The 23111-nt window shown below is 40.4% G+C and overlaps 1 protein-coding gene, 1 long non-coding RNA gene and 1 other non-coding gene across 3 annotated transcripts in view; 2 read left to right on the forward strand and 1 right to left on the reverse strand.

Moving 5' to 3' along the window:
- The first annotated feature begins 1666 nt into the window (after positions 1-1666).
- The window catches only part of TNFRSF11B (TNF receptor superfamily member 11b), a 28129-nt gene continuing 6684 nt past the window's right edge, over positions 1667-23111 (forward strand). Inside the window, exons 1-2 of the mRNA XM_055546352.1 lie at positions 1667-1824; positions 20096-20465. Coding sequence (XP_055402327.1) covers positions 1795-1824; positions 20096-20465 — 400 coding nt within the window. The 5' untranslated portion in view covers positions 1667-1794. The remainder of the gene's footprint in view (positions 1825-20095; positions 20466-23111) is intronic.
- Positions 5734-23111, reverse strand: part of LOC129626854 (uncharacterized) — a 45782-nt gene continuing 28404 nt past the window's right edge. The window contains exons 3-4 of the long non-coding RNA XR_008702258.1: positions 18583-18674; positions 5734-6027 (exon numbers count right to left, since the gene is read on the reverse strand). This is a non-coding gene — a long non-coding RNA (uncharacterized LOC129626854). The remainder of the gene's footprint in view (positions 6028-18582; positions 18675-23111) is intronic.
- On the forward strand, positions 9214-9348 carry LOC129627490 (small nucleolar RNA SNORA42/SNORA80 family). The gene has a single exon (XR_008702629.1). It is a non-coding gene; the product is annotated as a small nucleolar RNA SNORA42/SNORA80 family (small nucleolar RNA).

Here is a 23111-nt window from a genome sequence, read left to right on the forward strand (position 1 = left end):
CCTTGACCAGTTTTCTCCAGAGTTTGACTCCTGCATGTGAGCATTATACGACAGTTCAAGAAAAATGCCTTCAGGCAGTATCCCAGGAAGGCATTACCTCATAAAGACAATAATACTGCCATTTACTTAGTATTTTACAACTAACATTCAAATTTACCTGAGTTCCATGGTCAGTCTAAGTGCTAGTAGCTCAGACTGTGGATGTCAAAGCTGAAGTTCAGAAGCTGAGGGGCAGGGCTGGAGTTAAACCATTTGGTCAGTACTCACTGACCTTTGTTCATTCACTAGTTCACTTAAGAAACCATCATGCTGTGGAGAAAGAAAGTTGAGTAAGACACTCTGTCTTCTGTAATTCACAGTAGGAGCAGAAGAGCTGAATTTGTTCCCTCTAAATATTTTCTACTCTGTCTATGGACCCACTTTGACCTTCTGGTGGAAAGATGTTGGTTTGAAAGCGCAGATACTCTGATCCCTGCTGGTAATACTTGCCCCTGGGGGCCACTTTTTATTGCCTGGGATAGTTGGAGCCAGAGAGAATCACCTTCATCTCCCTCTCCATGAACTCTGGTGAAAAGCAGAAACTGATCTTCTCAGGAGACAAGAATTGAGCACGTGGCCCTGATGGGGAGGCTGGCTTTGCAGTGTTTTTTGTTTTGTTTTTTTTTTCAGCCTCTGTAAGTGAAGAGCTCTGGTGGCAACCTAAGAACAAATCAGCAAACTGCAGGACCTCAGAAGGGGCCTACACTTTAGAAGTCATGGGGTCCAACTCTCGCAAAAGCAGCTGGTGGGAGTGGATGAGGGAGCCAAAAACCCTTTAGGCAGAGCCAACTTCCACCAAAAGCTTGGGGGCAATGAAAAGACCTGGAAGAGGCAACTTCAGAAGTTCAGTGGGTACCAATAACCTTTGGATGATGATGGTGTTGATAAAGACGATCAGTTCAGTTCAGTATAGCGACTAATCCTACGGTGGTGTTTTTTTCTGCCCTAGGCAAGAAGTTTGTCCTCTGCTGATTCTCTCTGGCTGGAACTACCCCAGGCAACAAAAGTGAGTGGGAAAAGGCATCGGCTTTCGAACCAGACATAAGTTAGAGAAGTTTCTTCTCCATCTGTGCAACCTTGGAGATTAATGACTGCAAACTCCCAGAAGAGCCTGTGAGCGCAGCGCATGAATGAGAATAATTGTTATTGGGGGATCTCAGAACCCCTGAGAAGCGGGTCAGACGAGAGCGGGGTGTAGTGTCTGGGGCGCACTGCAGGCTGCGTCGAGATCTTGGCTGGATCCGACGCTCAGGGCGGAGGAGCCCAGCACAGCGACTGCCCAGCGTGCGCCCAGTCCTCCCACCACTGGTCGCGGCTGCCAGGAGGCCGGCCGCTGGCGGGAAGGGGCCAGGAAACCTCAGAGCCGCACGGAGACAGCAGCTGCCTTGTTCTGCAGCTTTTTTTTTTTTTCGCCTCCCAGGGGCCAGACATCCCCGCCCCACCCCCTACTCCCACCTCTCGTGCCACTTCTTTCCGCGCTGGTTCTGAAAGTGTTAACCCTGGAGCGTTTCGCACCTCCCCCTCCCGTCCCCCACCCCCAACCCCTACTCCCCGCCCGACTCCCGCCCAAGGTTCCTAAAAAAGAAAGGTGCAAAGTTTGGTCCAGATAGGGAATGAATGATCAAAGCCAAGCCGATACTTCCTGTTGCCGGGACACTATATATAAAGTGATGAGTGCAAGGGCAGCCGAGACGCACCGTAGCGCTCGCCCCGCAGCCGCCGCCTCCGAGCGCCTGAGGTTTCCCGGGGACCACAATGAACAAGTTGCTGTGCTGCGCGCTCGTGGTAAGTTCCTGGCCCGGGACGCCGGCAGCGGTGCTCTGGGCGCCCGCGGAGGCTCCTCGCCTCCTGGTCTCCCGACCTGCCCGCCTGTTGATGGGACAAAGTTCAACTTGCTCCCTTTCCCAGGAGAGATCTGGGGTCAGGTTGGAACAGGAGACTTCTTTCAAGCTGATTGTGCTTCTCCTAGGGTGTCCCTTTACACTGGAAAGTTCCTGCTGGGCTTATGAAGAAGAGCTCCTGACCATTTTTATTGGAATGATTTTTTTATACATTTTATTTATTGGCTTTCTTCATCTCAGATGGCTCCATACCATCTTTGCTTAACTTGGGCATCCTTATTATTAGTGGTAATAATAGTATCAAAGTAATTTGAGAGATTATTCTTAATGCGAAGAATAATAATTCTTAAAACTACTGTAATTAGAATAAAATTTGGATGCAGTGAATATGACATCATTAGGCTTATTTGCCACTTAAGCAAATATTATAGGAAATTTTGAATAATTGGCACCAGAGAAAAGATCATACACACACACATATTTCTTATTGTGCAATTTAACATTTTAATAACATTCTATTATTAAAATGGGATATTTCAATTTCAATGTAATGTGGAAAATACTGGTGAGATAATGTTAATTAGGTTATAAAATAGATTTAAATAATTGAGGTTCTGCACTCAATAGGGCTAAAAGTTATTTTAAATTTGGAAAAGAAAGGAATGTCTAATTTTTAGCTTCTTTTACTTAAATTTACATTTTGACCAATCAAGTTAATAAGATTTCTATGTAGATTATTCTGTGACCCATGACTTATTTCCTTTGTCACTAAAATGTAGACTGCATTGAGATATGAATCAGACATTCATGAAAGGACAGGAAAATCCATATTTAAGCCACATATGTGTTTTGAAAGTTGTTGCAGTAACTGCTTGAATGTGAATGTCCAACCCACTAAGAGTGAATGGAAGGCTAGCAAGTCCTCCAATTAGATCTTGGGATACACACACATGAATAAGTAAATAAACAGCAAAGTCACTAAAGGAAAGGTAGATTAATAAGAGGTCACCTTAAGCAATCTAATCTTATGTATAGGTACTATGTATACATATATGTGTATAAATATATTTGTATATATGTGGGTATATATTATATATATATAATATAATTTCACTAATATGGAGAACTTTTAAAAAAGTGAACCCTTATTTAAAAAGGACACATATAAAGAACTGCACAAATCATAAGAACCTAATTAAGTTTTCAAAAGTGAATACTTGTAAGCCAGCACCCAGCTCAGACACCATCACATTACCAGCACCCCAGAAGCTTCCTGAGCTTCCTCCTTATCACCACGACAGTCATGGCCAGAGGAATCAACATTCTGACTTATAATGCCATCCATGAGTAAATGAACTTTATGTACTTTTTTGTGTCTGGCTGCTATCACTTAAGGTTCTACAGTGAGATCATCTCCAGTATTGGATGTACAAATGCCCATCCATTTCTGTGCTGTATAATATTCCATTGCATGGCTATACCACAAGTGACTTATTCATTCTAGGTTTTGGCTAGTATAAATAATTCTGCTATTAATATGGGGACACTTTTATTCTTCCTAGGCTTTTGTATGCTGTCAAAGATTTGATTAATAATAAACATATTATCAGTAACTTTTAAATTTCAAAATTTCCATTAAATAATATGTATACCTAATAATGAGCTTCCCTGGTGGCTCAGATGGTAAAGAATCTGCGTGCAATGCAGGAGACCTGGTTTTGATCCCTGGGTCAGGAAGATCCCCTGGAGAAGGGAATGGCTACCCACTCACTCCAGTATTCTAAGTGTTCCAAAATAATAAGTAGACAAATGTTTTTATATCTGGTCTGTATAAGGATGTAGATATGTATGTAGATAATACGATCTGAAGGTGTTACAGCATTATCAAAAGAGAAACCTTTTATTGTGTCTTGAACCTGGTAAATACTTCAAATAGGAAAGTGCTCCCTTTCCCTTCTGTAGCTTCTGAGATTGATTTTATTTTACAAATAAGTGAGAAAAGATACTTTGCAGTTACATATGAAGAGTCCAGATGCCCTTTCATAAACACCAAGAGGTAGTGCTAAAAACTGGAAGCATTACAGCTATTTAGTCCTTTGTACCAGGCATGCCACTGGATACGAGACACAGAATGGAAAACATGGACACCATTTCTGTCCTCATGGACCGCACAGCAAAACGGAGAAAGCAGATACTGGAATGTCTAAATGAGAATAACAAAAGGGGAAGTACGAGGTGACTTGGGAATATAAAAGATCCTGCCTTCCAAGACCTTATAAAGGCAGCTGCTGTGCAGTGGTTATGAGTTTGGTTATTTGGGATCAAAATTCAAATACCAGTATTTTACTTGATAAAAGATGGTGGGCAATTTATATCTCTCTTGTGTTTTAGTTTTCTATAAAATAGAGATAATAATATGCACACATGCAAGATAACCACACGTAATATAGAGTTCCTATTCCACAGTAACACTAGCTTCTAGTCGACATTCTAGACCCAAGTGAATTATGTAAACAAAGTGCTGATGATGCTCAGAGATGGGGGAGAGATGGCCACCAACTGTTACCTTGCAGGAGCAATAGAATGTTTATTATTCTCATTATACATTCCAAATGTTTCTTATTTGGAGATAAAATCAAGGCGTCCTGAATTTAAGAAGTGGAAGAAGATAAAATTGTGAGGCAAACTAGAATTCTAGATTCTTTTTGTGACAGCAGAGGATATGCTGGTAGGCAAGCATGAGAGGGTGTGGTCATTAGGACTAATGCCATAGTCATGGGCTTTCTGAAATGCTCACTCATGTAGTTAGAGACCTGCTCTGCAAGGTGAGGTGGTTACATCACCAAGTCACTTCTTTCATGGTTGCTCAAGGAGCCTCCTGATGCTTTGGGAACACCCTAGTCTAGTCTTAGATTTTCACTGGTGGCTGAAACTTCCCAACAAGAAGCTCCAGAACTAGCCACTGGCCTTCTCAAAGCAAAGGTCTAAATTAATGTTAAGATGCTAGGACTTGGGGTGGGGGATGGGGTGAAGCATTAGGAGGTAGTAAATTTTTTTTTTTCGGGACAACTGCCTGATACATTGGTCCTCCTTATGTTTATTTTGGTTTCCTTGCCCTCCCCCAGTGGTTGAGTATATCTGTCTAGCCTTTTTGTTTGTTTGTTTAAGAAAATGATAACTCTGAAGTTTCTAGGAGAATCTAACATACACTCCGCAGCAGTCCTGTACTTCTGTCTCCAGCAACCTCTCTGGCCTCTATCACCCATGAACCCTCAGCACAATTCCTAATTTCTATCTGGCCTTTAATTTTACTTCTTAGGTTAAAACCACAGTTGTCAGATTCCACTGGTCAGGGAAGAAGGCGTTCTGTGACAAATGTTTTATCTACATAGTTTAGAAGGAGAGGTATATCAGAGTCTCTCAAAGGGGCACTAAACACACTCAAATGTTCTTGTCCTCCTATCCACTCACTTGCCAGCTGGGTCTTGCTCTAAGCAACCCTCAGCCTCCCTGCCTGCATGGTCCCTTTCCATGAAGGCTTTCTGTGAGAAGCATTACCTTCAGTATCTCATTGACCAGAAGTACTTCATTCAACCCGAGTCTTGTCTTTGCAGCCCAGGAAAAAAAAAGATAGTGAAGTATATTGCAGAGAAAAAGTACTTTTATTTAAAAAAAAAAAATGTTTACATTATTCCAAGTCTTGCCTAATGACGCCTGGCTGCCCCTGATGTTGTTACTATGGAGCAGAGATGCCAACATTATCGGTGCATCTGTGTATCTTACCTTGTGGAGCAGTAGTTCTCCATCAGATCAGACTTCTTCCATGCGCTTATTAAATAAATCCTTTGTAACAACTCCCTTGGAGAAGGCAATGGCACCCCACTCCAGTACTCTTGCCTGGAAAATCCCATGGATGGAGGAGCCTGGTAGGCTGCAGTCCATGGGGTCGCAAAGAGTCGACTGAGCGATTTCACTTTCACTTTTCACTTTCATGCATTGGAGAAGGAAATGGCAACCCACTCCAGTGTTCTTGCCTGGAGAATCCCAGGATGGGGGATCCTGGTGGGCTGCCGTCTGTGGGGTCACACAGAGTTGGACACGACTGAAGCGACTTAGCAGCAGAAGCAGCAACAACTCCCTGGCTCTCCTGAAATGAAATTAAGAGTGCTTATATTTTTACCTACATACAGAATTTTTTCAAATCAATATACTGGCATAACTATACAATGAAGGATAAATAAAAAGAAAATGATTTATAATGAAATAAGCTTCACTAGAAGATTTAATGAAGTAATGATACATTAGCATCTTTATGTAGAACTGTCATGAACAGACCATGAGAAACAGACGAGAGCATGTGGGGTTCAAAACCATGATTGGTATTGGCTTTGGGCTGTGATTTTTTGAAATGGTGAACAAATCTCGCTCAAGTTTTAAACAAAATACAACCCTCTCTCAGGCTTCCCAGATAGCACTAGTGGTAAAGAACCCGCCTGCCAATGTAGGAGACTAAGAGACGCGGGTTCGATCCCTGGGTTGGGAAGATCCCCTGGAGGACGGCATGGCAACCCACTCTAGTATTCTTACCTGGAGAATCCCCATGGCTAGAGGAGCCTGGCAAAGTACAGTCCATAGAGTGGCAAAGAGTCGTAGATGACTGAAGCGACTTAGCATGCATGCGTGCACAACCCTCTATCAAATTTTATGTTGTTAAATTCCTTGAAAATTCAATAGGCATAAAAATCTTACAACACACACACATAGGTCTACATATGTGTAGACCTATACACACACATATATATGTATGTATGTGTGTGTGCTCAGTCGCTCAGTTGTGTGCGACCCCATGGACTTTAGCCCACCAGGCTCCTCTGTCCATGGAATTTTCCAGGCAAGAGTACTGGAGTGGGTTGCCATTTCATACTTCAGAGGATCTTCTCGACCCAGGAATCAAATCCACTCTTCTTGCTTCACCTGCATGGACAGGTGGGCTCTTTACCACTGTGCCACCTGGGAAGCCCATATGTGTGCATATAAATACACATAATATATATAATATATATATGTACATACACACATGTGTGTTTATATTATATACACATGTATATATATACGTGTGTTTGTGTATATATATATATATAGAGAGAGAGAGTTTGAATCCAGGCTCATACAATGATAAATATTTTTTTTTTAGCTTAGATCACTTATACCATCATCGGTAGGACATTTGACAGTGTGTGTGGGATTTCCCTGGTGGTCTGGTGGTGAAGACTCTGCTTCCAACACAGGGGTTGAAAGTTCAGTCCTTGATCGGGGAACTAAGATCCCATATGCCAAATGTCACGGCCAAGAAAAAGACAGTGTGTGGAACATGGGATTATTCTTGGTCACTGGGGCATCTAGCAGCACACAGAAATTGTGACAAGAGAAAATCCCACACAAATTTCCAGAACTTCTAGGGGATGGCACGACCCCTGTGGTAAACAAAATACGAACTCTTTGCAAACAGAGATTTTTTCCCAATTCATATTTATAGCCTCCAGGTCTCCACAGTGCCTGACACTAAATGTGTGTTTGCTGAGTCAAAGGAGCTATGATGAGATTTGCTGGGGTGTTTGTACAATGTACCAGCAGTTTCCATGGATATTCCAACAAAATGTAGCTTACTGTCAGAGATTTCACATTCTCATGTCAGCTTTGATCTCTTTCAAAATATAAATATAACGCCCTACCCACCTGACCAGTATTTTTCCTACTTATTTTTGTCCATTTCTACTGTGAAGGTACAATACCTTCATGGAGGTCCATTCTTATGAGAGCAACAACAATGAACCAGGCTTATATACTGACCCTTGCAGGTGCTACCTAACTGAATCCCCCTTCTGACCTACCCATCAGTGTTCATTTTTTGGTTTGATAAATGTGATACATTCTTAAAATATCCCAATGAAGATGTCAAATAGGCATTTGGATTCAAAAAGTTCAGAGAAGCCTGGACTGGAGATCAGAACATCTGGGTCATGAGCAGAGAACGGGTTTTGAAAGCCATAGGAAAGGAGGATTTCACAGGGCAAGAGAGGAGGGCAGGAGGAAATGCCCCAGAGTGCATTTCTGATACTGATAGGTTTAAAAAAAAAAAGCACATATGAACAGTACTAGCAGCCATGTTTAGAAAAGAAAACAAAAATCAAAATAAAACTTCGCAACCCACAAGAGCAGGAACTAGTCAATCGGAAATCCTAGCAACATCTGTAAACTATCCATGCAAGAAGAAGGAGTGAGGTATAGCCAACTTGAAATACACATGGTATTTTTATGTGACATGTAATTAGTTTTAGGAACTCACTACCACAGAATATTTATTTTGGGGTAACTAGCATAGAAAGTCTAAAAAAAGAATTCTTTTAGACAGTTGTAAGGGATAAGAATAGTGTTACAACACATTAGGTAAGAAGCTGTGTGGTACCCACTCCCTCTCACATTTACCTGGCCTTGCTAAATGAATGTTCCAAAGGCCAGAACAGTCTACAGACACACTAAAATGGTTTCTTTCAACTACAAGGTGACATAACTTCCCAGGTGCTTGGGTAGTTTTTTTCAAGCCCAGTTTCTCAGAAGCACCTGAATCAGCCAGACCATAAATGGATAGAGGATACAGGAGGAAATGCAATGTCATTTCTGGAGCCCTTCTAAAAAAGTAATGTGCTCCCAAAGGTTCTGATTTATTACTTTCCTATTGAGATTTTTTTTTAAAATCCACCTCTTTTTATCACAGTTTTAATACAGTGAAAAACATTAATTTCCTAGAAGCATCTTCTATAAAATTAAAAAGAGTAGCCTTAGGATTCTTCACCTCCGTTTAGTCTGTACCTTGGAAGCATTTTCTATAACAGCCTCTTAAATAATCAACTATAAAACAGGAAAATCAGTGTCAAGATGAATATAGATTTAAAAGACAGTAATTCATCTAAGCTTTGTGACTGCCTTTGGTAAATTCAGTTTTCTTCTCTGGTCTTTGATCCCTAAACCTCTATTGCCATGTAATATTACTTTCTTGTTCAAAAACGTATTTTATTCTTAGAAAATATGGATATCAAGGCCCTATTCTTAAATTCCCTCTGGCATTCATACCACCATCATCACAACCAACAGAAGTAATTTAGGAAGCCATCTGTGACGTGTAATGATAGTAAGACCTCCACAACAGCAGTCAAGAACAAGAGATCTCATTCCTCAGTTTTGCCTTAGACTCTGAGGTCCAGTCTGTGACTTCATTTCTCTGGGTCTTTGTTCACCTTTAAAATAGGTGTGTTGTACCAGATGATATCTGGAAGCGCTGCTATAATTTTACACTTTTGGCTCATCCCTCTGGGCCTCTCATAGTGTCCCATGCCAGAACAAACCCAGCCCCAAACCATTGCCTGGCCTCTGCCAGTAGGCTGCAGGCACTGAAGCGGGTTGCACAGTGGGAAAAAAAAAAAAAAAAATTAGGCTTTTGTCATTAAAAATAAATTAAAATGTTTTATTACATATTGATACTATTGAATATGCCAGACATACAAAAATCAAATGGACTTAGTTATCTATGAAAAAAAGCATACTAAAGAAAAATTTTTTAAATCTACTTCGTTGCAATTGTCAAAGTTCCTTGTGCCCAACTGGTTTCATTGATAAGAAATTCTGTTTAAGTGAAGGAGATCAAAAGAGGAAGCAGCTTTTTGAAATGTCACCTACTTTTAAGCAGTAAGACTTCTGTGTTTTAGGATCAGATTATTCTTTTAAGCTAAAAACTATTTTTTTTTTTTAATTCGGAAACAAGACCTTTTTGTCTTTAGCTAGCATAGAAGCCATTAATGTGCATATTTTCATATACTACTTAGAAGCCCTATTCCCTCAGGACTTACTAAAGAGATGTAATTATGGTCACTAGCCATCTCTTTAGCCTCTTTGAGCAGAGTTTTCTTTGAATTTGTATTCACAAGGAAGCATTTCACCTTCAGGTGAAATAAGCATGTTAATGGGTAGGTTGCTGCTGCTGCTGCTGCTAAGTCGCTTCAGTCGTGTCCGACTCTGTGCGACCCCATAGACGGCAGCCCACCAGGCCCCGCCGTCCCTGGGATTCTCTAGGCAAGAACACTGGAGTGGGTTGCCATTTCCTCCTCCAATGCATGAAAGTGAAAAGTGAAAGTGTTGGCATGACCATTAATACTGTGCTGGAATACTACATTGGGCTTCCCTGGTGGCTAGATGGTAAAGAATCTGCCTGGAATGGGGGAGACCTGGGTTCGATTCCCAGGTCAGGAAAATGCCCTGGAGAATGAATACTACGTGGGCTGAGAGACAGAATCCTCTGTTCCCACACTCTGTTTGCTGTCTCTTAATAGCCAATAAAAGGGGAAAAAATCAACTAGATTGTGCTAAAATAATGGGTCAACTAGAAAGTATGAGTGATGTTTACTGAACAATGATGTAGCTATTCCTGCTGTTTGTAAGCCTTCTCCGTTGTCCTGCCTTCCAGAAACATGGTAACATTGTACCTTCCAGCTTTCTCTGGTGAGGAAGGAGGTGGATGTGATCCTTCTGGCAGATTTGTGAGTTTAAATGATCCAAGTCACTTGTACATTAGAGCACCTCATTGCCTGTATATGACTCCCAACATTTTCTTTCCCAGCAAACCAACCTTGTTCCAGATATTAATTTTTATAAGATCCTAGGTCCTGGACAGAGAGGACAATGCTAACAGCCTTCATTTTCACAAAAACCCTCTGATGCAGAGACTGGAATTTGTTTTACAGGCAAGGAAACCAAGGTTCAGAGAAGTGAAGTAATTTTCCCTACGGTGACCTAGATGAAGATTTTTTTTTTTTTCTCTCTCTAATAGGAGCTGAAATCTAGCAGCGGAGTCCAGTGAAAAATACCCATAAAGCAGAGGAAAGCCTCTGAGTTCCTTCAACCAGAGTTCTTTTCTCTGCTGGAGATACAAAGGTCCTGGGATGGGACTCAGAGTCATATCCTTGGGCAAAGTGATCCCAGTGGATTTTTTAAATGCTTTTTTCACCTCCTCCTTCAGCTAGAGGAGGCCACTGTGTTTTTTCTTTCCTGATGAAATTAAATATCCCAGCTTCCTTACCGGACTTGAGTTCTAAGTCCAGACCCTTCAGGATAGAGAACATGAGGCAAACACTTTATAGTTTAGCTCCTCTATTAGAAAGAGCAATCCTAGGGAAGCAGGGGCTAGCAAAAGAAGAGTAAGCAAAAAAGGAAGACAAATTTAAGCGGGTGCATGACTGACTGAGAAGCTGCTGTTTTGTATAAAGTGCAACGCACTGCTCAGTCTCACAGGACCATCTTCTAGAGAAGTTGTGTGAACTACTGCATTTCAGGACAGAAGAGCGAGGAATTTATTCACCAGGATAAATGATGTAAATGATAGATAGATAGATGCATAGATATAGGATGAGGTGGCATGGATGGCTGTATGGACAGATGGACAAAATACAGATCTTCCAGAATTTTACATTGTGTCATAGGTGATCACTTAAATGCCTGTCTCCTTCCTAACACTGCAGGTCCCTAGTGAGAAGAGTCAATTGTTAAAGGCTTAGGTTCAGACAGGATTAGATTTGAATCCTATCTTCAATGTATACTAGCTCTGTGACTTTTGAGCAATCACTCAACTTCTTTGAGGTTCTGTTTCTTCATCTATAAAATGGGGATAATACTATCATCTCAGAGGTGATTGGAGGGGTGGATGACAAGTGAAGTATAGAGTTTACTATGTAATGATGTTATAATATACTATACTATTATTATTCACCATATCATCCAGTACTTCCAAAAGGATATTTCACATTGTTGTAGGCACATGATAAACATCTACATGTTTAAGTCACATCCTGTTTTATTCTATTTCCATTTCTAGTTTCTATTTCATTTCCTAACCACCATGGCTGTTCTTTTCTAAATTTCTCTCTCCAGATGCCCTTAACCATATATTGATTGGGCTTCAATCTAAATCATCACCAACCAGATTAATTCATAAGATGATGTGAACAAGGTATTATCCTCAAAGAAAGGTAGAAATAAAATGGGATTTAATAATTGATGTTCAAATATATCAACATACTAAAATGTATTGCCAATTCTGAGTCCAAAGTGCCAGGAAATTTGTAGCTGGAAAATTCTGGAAAATTCTAGGGATGTCGCCCTTGTGCTTGTCTGGTGGGCTTGAATGGATATAATTAAAAGGAAAATTGTGGCCAGCTCTGTTGTTGAGTTGAAATTTTCAAAATGGATGTTATATCCCAAATCTGGTGATTATGGCCCAGCAGGTTAAGAATTCGCCTGCAATGCAGGAGACACAGGAGACATGAATTCGATCTCTGGGTCAGGAAGATCCTGTGGAGAATTAAATGGCAACCCACTCAAGTATTCTTGCCTGAAAAATCCCATGGACAGAGGAGCCTGATGGGCTACAGTCCAGGAGATTGCAAAGAGTTGGACACAACTGAATGAATGACTAAACAAATAAGTAAAGAGAAGAAATTAAGATCTGAGATTCAAAATGCAGGAGATGTCCACACAACTGCCTTGGAAAGTTTGACGTGTTTACTTGCATCACAAGTTCTTAGAGATTTTTCTCATTTATTTGTTAATCTAGCAAATGTTAATTATCTGTAAAACTCTGAAGCAGCAAAAGCATCAGAAGCAAATCTGCTCTGACAATTCTTGTAGATTCCAGACATAAACAAGGTACTGCTAATTAATTCTAAAAGCCTCCAAACAAACAACTAAAGGGAAAGTTCTTGAAGGGAACAACAACAAAACACATTTAAAGTTAAGTTTTACCTAGAGACAGTTCTTCAGCCTCACAGGAAGCAAAGAGTGTAAAGTCTGGCCCAGTGATTCATCTAATAAATCATAATTTTTCCTGTTGCCTTTCTCCTGTTTATGTAGCAAAAGCTGTTGGCAGCACATCAGTTCCTAATAGATGAATAGATTTAATGCATTTGCTCTGCATCCTTACCTAGAGACCTCATCCTGGCTGTTCTGGAAATGATTAAGCAGTGGCAGACCCTCAGGTAGAGAAATGGAAGCAGCAGATAAACCTCTCAAATGAGCCACCTGCTTTTCCCACATTTACCTTCAAAATAGAAGCTAAATACAAACAGAATGATCCATGCAAAATGCCAAGCAAAATGAAAGATGCTTAAAAAAAAACAAAAAACTTCCTTTAGGCAAATTTTGTCATCACTATCATTTTACAGATAAAAACATTACAGATTTTGTGCTTGTCCTTGAAAATGCTTCCTTTACCTGGAGGCTCTGTATCTGTCTATAGAATCACCAGCAATCCTAATTATACCTAGTAGGTATTCAATATCTACTGGATTGAATAAAATTAAAATATATATTGGATACTTGCTGTGTATAAGACACCATGAAAAAAGCAGGGAAAGTGTCAGTCACTCAATCATGTCCAACTCTTTGTGACTCCATGGACTGTAGCCTGCCAGTCTCTTCTGTCCATGGGATTCTCCAGACAAGAATGCTGGAGTGGGTAGCCATTCCCTTCTCTAGGGCACTTTCTGATCCAGGGATTGAATCCAGGTCTACTGCATGACAGACTGATTCTTTACCCTCTGAGCCACCAGGGAAGCCCATAAGACCTTATGCATGCTGCTTGCTAAGTTGCATCAGTCGTGTCTGACTCTGCAACTGTAACCCTCCAGGCTCCTCTGTCCATGGGGTTCTCTAGGCAAGAATAATGGAGTGGTTGCCATGTCCTCCTCCAGGGAATCTTCCCAACCCAGGGGTTGAACCCACATCTCTTACAACTCCTGCATTGGCAGGCAGGTTCTTTACCACTAGTGCCACCTGGGAAGCCTTTAAGACACCATGCTAAACATTTAAGGTATGTGGAAACAAATCCTTTTCTATCTGAGCCCTTTAATCAAATCTGTGGAACTGCCTTTCGACCAAGTCAATGATACAAGTTGGGAAGATACTGGAACTGATTTTAAAAACGAGTCAGAGATGCTTTTTCTGAAAACAACTTAAGAAGAGGATAAATAACTGACTGGGGCACATTTTAGGTTTGTGACTTCCTCCTGAACAAGAGACTTCAAAATGTCTCCAAAAATGAATCTGATTCAAAATGTTCCCTATTTCCCACCTCCTGTGTAATTAGCATATGTAGTCATGACTCATTCTTGTCTGGAATCTTATTCTTTACCAAGTTTATTTGTGTCCCTTTACTCAATTGAAAACAATTGTATAGGAATAGATGAAATAAGAATTATCTCTTTTTAGAGCTAAGATAATGGCCAAGGGTTATTAAGCTGGTGGTTGAACTGAATTTGGAACCCTAACATGCAGGTTCCCAGCAAAGAGATCTGGTTAGTTCATATCAATCTAATGGATCTAAACGCTGTACATTTTTCATATCTTATTATTCATCATCCATTTAGCATTTTTCTTGAAACTTTCTGTAATATCCCTACTGTTTTTTTCCTTCTTTTTTTTTCATCTTATCTTGCAAATGTTTGTAAAGTCCCAAAGGTTATATTTTAATTTTTTTTTATGTATAAAATCCCTGGGTAATGCCATGCTACTTCTCTGTTTCTGGAACCATTTATGTGCTCATAACCCTGTGCTAAGTCACTTCAGTCGTGTCCAACTCTTTGCAACCCTATGGACTGTAGCCCACCAGGCTCCTCTGCCCATGGGATTCTCTAGGCAAGAATACTGGAGAGGGTTGCCATGCCCTCCTCCAGGGGATCTTCCTGACCCAGGGATTGAACTTGCATCTCTTTAAATCTGTGTCTTTACCTGCATTTCTATCCTGAATACCTGATACATATATTTAAGTGTCTACTCGACATCATCACTTGAGTCTCGTTGTTGGAAGACCCAGAACCAAATTCATTGTCTTCCTCCATAACTGCTTCTTTCTTCTGCTGTCAGTAATTAACAGCAACATCACATACCTAATAGTCATAATTCATGGGCATGTCCTCCTTTACTCTTTCTAGTACCTCCCTCCACGGGCAATTAGCTAACATATATCTATCTTTTCTCTCCTCCTTACTACTACCTAATTTCAGCTTCTCATTTCTGACCTGTTTCTCTATTGAGTCTTTTCTTGATCCTTTTTTTACCTTTGTTTTCCCTTTGTTTTCCCTCTCATTGTTTTGCAGTAATTTGTGACTTTTTACACCAACAGAGGCTTTTGGATGAATTCTTGTAGGAAATAGGAACATTAACTTCCTCGGCTCTATTGCTTAGCAATATTTCCTGAGCATAGTAATTGTCTCAATAAGTGTTTGCTGAATGAATGAATAAATAAATAATTTAAGGATTGGAGGAAATAGGGAAGAGGCCTCTATACCAGGTGTATGCTTAATTGCTTAGTCGTGTCCGACTCTGCTATCCCATGGACTGCAGCCCTCCAGGCTTTTCTGTTCATGGGATTCTCCAGGCAAGAATACTGGAGTGGGTTGCCATGCCCTCCTCCAGGAGATCTTCCCAACCCAGAAATCGAACCCAGATCTCCTGCATCGCAGGTGAATTCTTTACTGTCTGAGCCTCCAGGGAAGCCCCATTATACCATAAGACTATAGAAAGTTAAATAAGCTAACCTTCAGAGCAAAAGAGTTTTTTTTTTTTTTTTTTTTTAATAAGATTTGTAGTTTATACTACAAGAGATCTTTAGGAAACTCACTGTGGTGTATATCCTGAATGTTTATTTTCTTGGCTAAGATGAATTGTAAAATATCATGGTTTCCAAATTGACCAGAAGTTTAGCTAACTCTGGTAGTCCTCAAATAGTTCTTTGCGGCAAAGATCATGACGAGGGATCACAAAAGGAACTCCCAAACCAAGTAGTTATTTCAAGCTTTGTGTGGGCTCCTTTTAATGAATTTTCCATAAACGGAAACCCACTGGGTCACTCGTGGTTCTTCATACCAGAGAATAAGTGCAGTAGCAGGGGATTGACTGCATTGCATCATGCAAAAGTAAACTTGATGGAGGAAGTATATTCCTGTATCCTTTAAGAAGCAGCAAATACCGGTAGTCAGCTATACTGAAATCACGTGTCATCTAAGATATTTCCATATCAGTTACCTTGGACAGGTGCTAGTCTTAGCACAAAGAAATAAACATCATCCATTCATGTGGACTTCAGGAAGGCATTGGATGATCTCACTTCTGTAATCTCCTAACACTATGCTCTTGAGTCTGAATGAAAAACTAGCATGTTAGGGCTATGCAATGTTAAAGGATTTGGTCAAGATATACTATTCTATGGCACATGCTCTGGGTTTTAATTCTGCTTCCACTAATTACTGTGACCTGGACTGGTTCCTCATTTACTTTTGTACTTTTGTAGCTGGTGGACAGATATAGAATGGGAAGAGGAAGAAAGAAAAAATGGAGAGAAAATTCCATTTTAATGTTGATTTATCATTATCACATGTAAAATAGACAGCCAGTGGAAATTTGCTATGTGACACAGGGAGCTCAACCCAGTGCTCTGTGACAACATAGAGGGGTGGGAGATGAGAGGGGGTTCAGGAGGGAGGGGTCATATGTATACCTGTGGCTGATTCATGTTGATGTACAGCAGAAAACAACACAATATTGTAAGTCAATTATCCTCCAATTTAAAAACAAGTTAAGCATGAAAAAGCAGCTTCTTTTATAGGAAACTATAATATAGGACACTCTTATATAGGACACTTCAGGCTTCTGCAGAGACACCTATGCACGAGTCCTAGCTTTTGCAGATATTCATCAGTGTTTATTCACTTCACACAAAAATTACTTTTGTACTCTTCGTAGACTTTAAATGTTATCAGCTGGCAAAGGACACAGAGCCAGTGTTAAGATGGACTGTCCTCCTTTGGCATATTTTTCATTGCTTTTCTAGAAAATGCAGAAGAAGGAAAGGGGATTGAGATGAAGAGGTTTATTAATTTTGCCAATCCTCTGTCAAGAATTGGTTCCAGAAATTCCATGCGGGAATTGAGGCTAACCAGAGATGGAGAGCTAAGCATCTAATTTTGGCCACACAGAGTTCTGTCTTTTTACCAAAGTGGAAAATTTTCAAGTAAATCACAGAGGCCCCATAGAATTTGCTGAAAACAAGTCTGCAGTTCCTTAAGGCTTTCCGATTTTTAAAAATATATATGATAATTCCATGCGGTAGCCTAGGGGAAATGATCTTCACTATTATAATTGCTCTCTAATCCTTAAGTCAACCTAATTTATTATTTTTTTTCTCTGTGGATTCCTTTCACCTCAGCTTCCCTGTATTTTGAAGAAATGGCAACTAATTTCTTAAGCATGGTTTCAGAAAACCAACAGTGTCATGTCCAATTGCCTAGAAAAATACAAATTGCATCAGTATTCTCGGTCAGATCTTGTATTTGTGTGGCTGCTTCTAGTGAGGAACACATGCACCATCTGTGGGGTTTTCCCATTTCATCCTCATCTCTTCTTGGTAAGACAGAAAAGAGTCAGCTAATGGGTAAATGAGCTGCGTTGTCATGGGAAGGGCAGGATGATGGGAAATCAGGCAGGGTTAAGTCTCAGGACTGCCAGCCCTACCAGGATGGGGCTCACTCAGCCACAGTAAGCAAGACAGATGTGTCCCTGTGGACCTCTGAGCTGGCCCTCTTGAAAAAACAGAACCCTCAAAAGTGGCTTTTCAGGAAATCGAAAGTGAACATCAAGACAGAAAAAAATAAAAACATTTCTCATTGCTTTCATGTGTCTTTGCAAGTTGCATCAGGAATACTTCATTCCTTAGTGTTGAGGATGTTAGAAATATTTCAGCCAAACCCACACAAAGGGCCTTTAAAAAATATAGTACAATATTATTAGAATGACCAAGTAGCAACAAAGTTAGTTCATCTTGCTTCATTTCCTTCAAAAGATTGATCGTTATCTGTAATTATTTATTCCTTCACTTCTCTGTCTTCTCGCTAGACTGTGAGCAGTCTGAAGAGCATCCTTGTTTTGTGGGTCACCATATGCTAAGACCTTCTACAATGCCTGGTACACAGTGGGTGGTCAAGAGACGTATGTTGAATGAACAGATTTCTGAAAGATACAGACCAAACCAGAGCTTTCACTCATTACTGGTCCATTTCTTTCTTCTACTGTTGACCCACTTTATCTTAGCCAATAAAAAGCCCCAGGGGAATTCAAGAACATCCTTTTCCCCAAAACCATTGGGTCATGAGAGTGTCTTGAAAATATCAAGGCAGCCCCAATTTTCCACTGTAGTCTATCTTCTGTTGGTTAGCGGTCCTTTACATTATAGCACTCTGAAAACTGCTCTCAGTTAAAAGGTCTGTGGCCCTAGGTAAGGTATTTTATTCAATTCTGGTTTATCAGCTCATTTTAGGTCCAAACTGCCTTGCTGCTAGTCATATCCCAATAAGAAATGAGAGCATGTGTATATGCATGCTCAGTTGTGTCCCATACTTTACGACCCCATGGACTGTAGCCCACCAGGCTCCTCTGTCCATGGAATTTTCCAGGCAAGAATAGTCGAATGGGTTGCCATTTCCTTCTCCAGGGGATCTTTCCAACCCAGGGATCAAACCCGCATCTCTTGCATCTCCTGTATTGGCAGGTGGATTCTATTGCTTATTAAAATGCCCAAATGCTTATGAAAAAGGCCTTTCTTTACCTCTGTCATTCCTCATTCAAAAAGGAGTGCTGTTTTCCTAGCTTGGCACACTTTCCTCCAGGTCAAAGGGTTTCTGTGAGATTTGCTGAGTTCTGCAAAGAAGAGAGTTTAGAAAAAATTAGTGTTTAGCCTGTCACTTCCCAAAAGTCTGAAAATAGTCAGTGTTGATCCCTGTACCAAAAACAAACAATAAAAGCCAAACAAACAACCCCTACACAGAAACAACACTTTTTCTCTTAATTAGTGTGAAGAACTACTTCAGTGTTCCCTTGAAGACCTTTTGAGATCTAGAATACAAGAAAGAATACTCATTTGGAGCCACCTTCACAAGCAGGATTCTGGCCCACACAACTGTCTCTCTCCTATGCACACACCTCTTCGGCCATTATGGATAGAAACTTCTGAAACCCTGCCTACTCCCTCGAGTTTTCCCCAATTAACCTTAAGAGAGGTGATCATTTCTAGACATCAGTCACCTATAAGATTCAAGACTGCACTGATATTCTGGAGGAAATATCAGTCTTAAAATTTTAATAGTTTTCCAGCAGATTAGCAGCTGCACAAAGATTACATCTTCTCATCAGCATATTTCTGGTAAGTATGCAATACATATCTGCTGCATGAGTGAATGAATGACCAGAGTGAGTATAATCACCAACTGTTTGCATACTTGTGAAACCATTACATCTTAGAACAGGAAAACTGAAAGAAAAATAACTGATCTTAAATATACTACTGTGACCATCACCCCATAATAAAGATTGTAATTTCTCCACCTTCCCCTCCATATTTCCAATCTTTTACTTGCTCACTTTTTTACAACATTCATCTTCTAACACATAATTTATGTATAATTTGTTATTAAAATAAAGTCCATAAGATAGAGTTTGTTGACTATTTTATTCACTGCTGTATCCCAAATACCCAGAACAGAGCCTGGTACATAACTACCAACAAGTGAATAAGTGAAATAATATTTATTGTGTATGGGTTCTACAGATGGGAATCATTGCAGGACATTTTTAAATCCTCAGTCCCAACTTCACATCTGTAGAATCAGAATTTTTAGGAATATAAATTCCAGGAATCTACATTTTTATCAAGGAGTCTAGGGATCCTGGTATAGCTATCCTGAGAATCTAGTTCACCCAACTCACTAATCTAATGATTGTCCTAAAACCCAGGGAGATAAAGTATTACTCAAGGCACACAGGCTATTTAGCGGTGCATCTAAGTGTAATAATTTCTACTCTGATGAGCTTTCCACTCCAGCTATCTGTGAGCTATGTTTTCCTAATACACTTTGCTGGTACTGCCATCATGGTCTTGGAGATTAATCTACTTAGAGGCAAGAGTTATGGCTTCTGAACTTGTTTTCTGTGGTCCTAGCTACTCAGGCAGGAACAGCATGAGGTTCCAGGTAGTAAAGGACTCTGAGGTTAATGATGCTTTTGCACAGAAGAATCACCCCATTTCCATGCTAACATACCACTATTTCCCTTTCTTCTTCTAGTTCCTAGACATCTCCATTAAATGGACCACCCAGGAAACCTTTCCTCCAAAGTACCTTCATTATGACCCTGAGAGCTCTCGTCAGCTGATGTGTGACAAATGTCCTCCTGGCACCTTCCTGAAACAGCCGTGCACGACAAGGCGGAAGACCGTGTGTGCCCCTTGTCCCGACCACTACTACACGGACACCTGGCACACCAGTGACGAGTGTCTGTACTGCAGCCCAGTGTGCAAGGAACTGCAGTACGTCAAGCAGGAGTGCAGTCGCACCCATAACCGCGTGTGTGAATGTGAGGAGGGGCGCTATCTGGAGCTGGAGTTCTGCTTGAAGCACAGGAGCTGTCCCCCTGGGTTTGGAGTGCTACACCCGGGTATGTACCAGCCAAGTTCATTAACATCACACAGAGTCAGGTAGTGGGGGAAGTTTAAGGGAACAAGTTGGTCCTGATGACATTACAGGATAGCAAATTACAAAGGTAATGGAATCTGCTAGGTATGTACTATGTGTCTGGATGGCTGCCAAAGAACCATTCCTCAGAGGAGCACTTTGCCACGATGGGCCAATTTAGTGACAAATCTCAAATGCAGCAAATCACTCTCTAATGAGATATGTGATGGATTGCTCTTTCTTAAAGGGACACACTCTTAGTTGCACCATTCATAGCTGATCTATACGTCTGTGTTTCACTTTGGCATGGACAGCCTCAGAGTGCAGTGCTTTTGGACAAACATCAGAAATGTTAATTGATACCAAGAGAGTAATTATGCTGATATTAATGAGGCTCTGGCGTGCAAACAGTGAGTAGTTATAATTAATTATATAAAAAGTGAGAATGGCTAGGGGAACTGCAGCTCATTATTAAAAATGAAGCTAGTTCTTCCTTTGGCAGAGGAGTTGAGTGTCTGGGAGGATAACGGCTATAGCAGCATCTCTCCTGTGAAGCTGATTCTTTATCTTAGACAAAACAGACTGGCAAGCCAAGAGTAAGTACTTGTCTACAAACAAAGTACTTTCTCTTTTGGCATTTTGAAGAGCAGAGATTAAGGCCAGTTTGCACTGAATTTTTTAAAGCTGCAACCCTTTTTTATTTTCGCCACATTAATGAAGTTTCAGTATAGTCTGCATGTTCTCCTGGCCTGGAAAAATTAAGAGTATTCACTCACTTTTCTGGAGGAAGCAGTATGGATATAGATTCCAGTTATTCAATTTGAAGCAGTGTTTCTCAGTCTCAGCACTACTAACTTTGGGGGCTGAATAATTCTCTTCGTGGGCAGCAGTCCTATGCATTGTAGCATGTTTAGCAGCATCCCTGGTCTTTAGCCACTAAATGCTAAAATAGTACTCTTTCCACTAAAGTGTCCCCTGGATGGCCAAATCACCCCTAGTTGACAACCGTGGGTTTAAAGGATGTGAATTACTTGTAACTATTTTGACTTTCAGAAGTTGCAGTATAGAGTCTAAATTATTATCAACATTTTAGGTTTCTGGAGAAGGAAATGGCAACCCACTCCAGTGTTCTTGCCTGGAAAATCCCATGGACGGAAGAGCCTGGTAGGCTACAGTCCATGGGGTCACAAAGAGTCGGACACGAATTAAATATATTCAAAAACTGAACTATTAAGTGTCCTAAGTTGTGAATTTTATAAAATCAGTCACAGAAGGTGAAAATTGCATGACAGTTCCTTAAAATGCCTCTAGTATAAGTCTTTGAGGGAGAAATTGGTGACACTTCCTAATTTTTACTGGATGACAATTTGGGACTCAAAAGCTAACCCAAGTTGTAGAGGGAGAAGCCCATCCAACAGAAACAGATGCATTTAATTCAATTCAGTAATTTATATATGTAGGAAAATTCATTAAGCAGGGCATTGCAGTTTGGAAACTAGAAAGTTTTGAAAAATAATGGAAATAGTAAGAATTTTACTCATATAAGCATGAAAATCGGTTTGTAGAATGAAGTAAGCAGGCAACAGAAGTCTTAGCACAAAGGTACACTGAGGTTTATTTATTTACTCACTTCTCTCTGCCTAAAATATAAAAGGTTTCCAGACCAAAGAGAAGGCAAGATTCTGCAGTTTTAGTCTAAAGAGTATTTAATATTCATTCTCTGTTGTTTTGAAGTCAGATTGCCTCGTCTTCAGATTTTACAGCTGACCCTTGAACAGCATAACATGGGTTTGAACCTCGTGGGTCCACTTCTATGCAAATTTTTTTCAGTAATACTACAGTAATACTGATCCCAGTTGTGTGAATCTGTGAATGCAGAACTCTGGCTATAGAAGGCTGACTATAAAGTTATAATGGGATTTTCCAGTGCAAGGAGGTTGGGTCCTCTAACCCACCATTGTTCAAGGATCAACTGTAGTATAGTTCTATTAGTTGTGTAATTCTTATATAATTGTCTGTGCCTAGCATGGTGAATTCTCAACTGAAAAGCAAAATTCCTCTTGCCATTCTGTTTCACGTTTTGCCTGCCAGATTATAGTTCGGGTGTTTCTCTTGACATTAACAAGGCAAAATCATTTACTTAGATGGATACATCCTTTTATAAGAAGTTCTGTCAATCATGAAAGAGGGAAGCCCTTTACAGAAAGGTCATTACATAAAGCCTCCACATATATTAAGAAACTTTCCTTCTATAATTCTTGGATTCCTCTTGGTAAGGAACTTTAAAGGCTAAATTACCTGGAAGAGTGTCTTGTGCCTATGACCTTCTCATTGGAATGCAGAAGAACACCCAAGCCATCAACACGTATGTGAAGAATGAAAGATTCTTCTTTGTGCAGCTGACAAAGGCAGATTTGGATCCAGATGTCTAAGACCATTTATTCCCAGAATATTCACAATAAAATAATACCATGCAGTCCATGCCCGAATACCTCTGCTTATGATACTGTAGAATTTGGTGTGGAGTTGGATCCCCTTTAAGGAGAGGAGTATAGTAAGAAAGTACTAAAAAAAAAAAGAGACCACTTTGTAAGGTGGTTCCTAAGATAATGTCACTGCAACCCTGGAA

Source organism: Bubalus kerabau, chromosome 14, assembly GCF_029407905.1.
Source record: "Bubalus kerabau isolate K-KA32 ecotype Philippines breed swamp buffalo chromosome 14, PCC_UOA_SB_1v2, whole genome shotgun sequence".
In the NCBI taxonomy this organism is placed as follows: domain Eukaryota; kingdom Metazoa; phylum Chordata; class Mammalia; order Artiodactyla; family Bovidae; genus Bubalus; species Bubalus kerabau.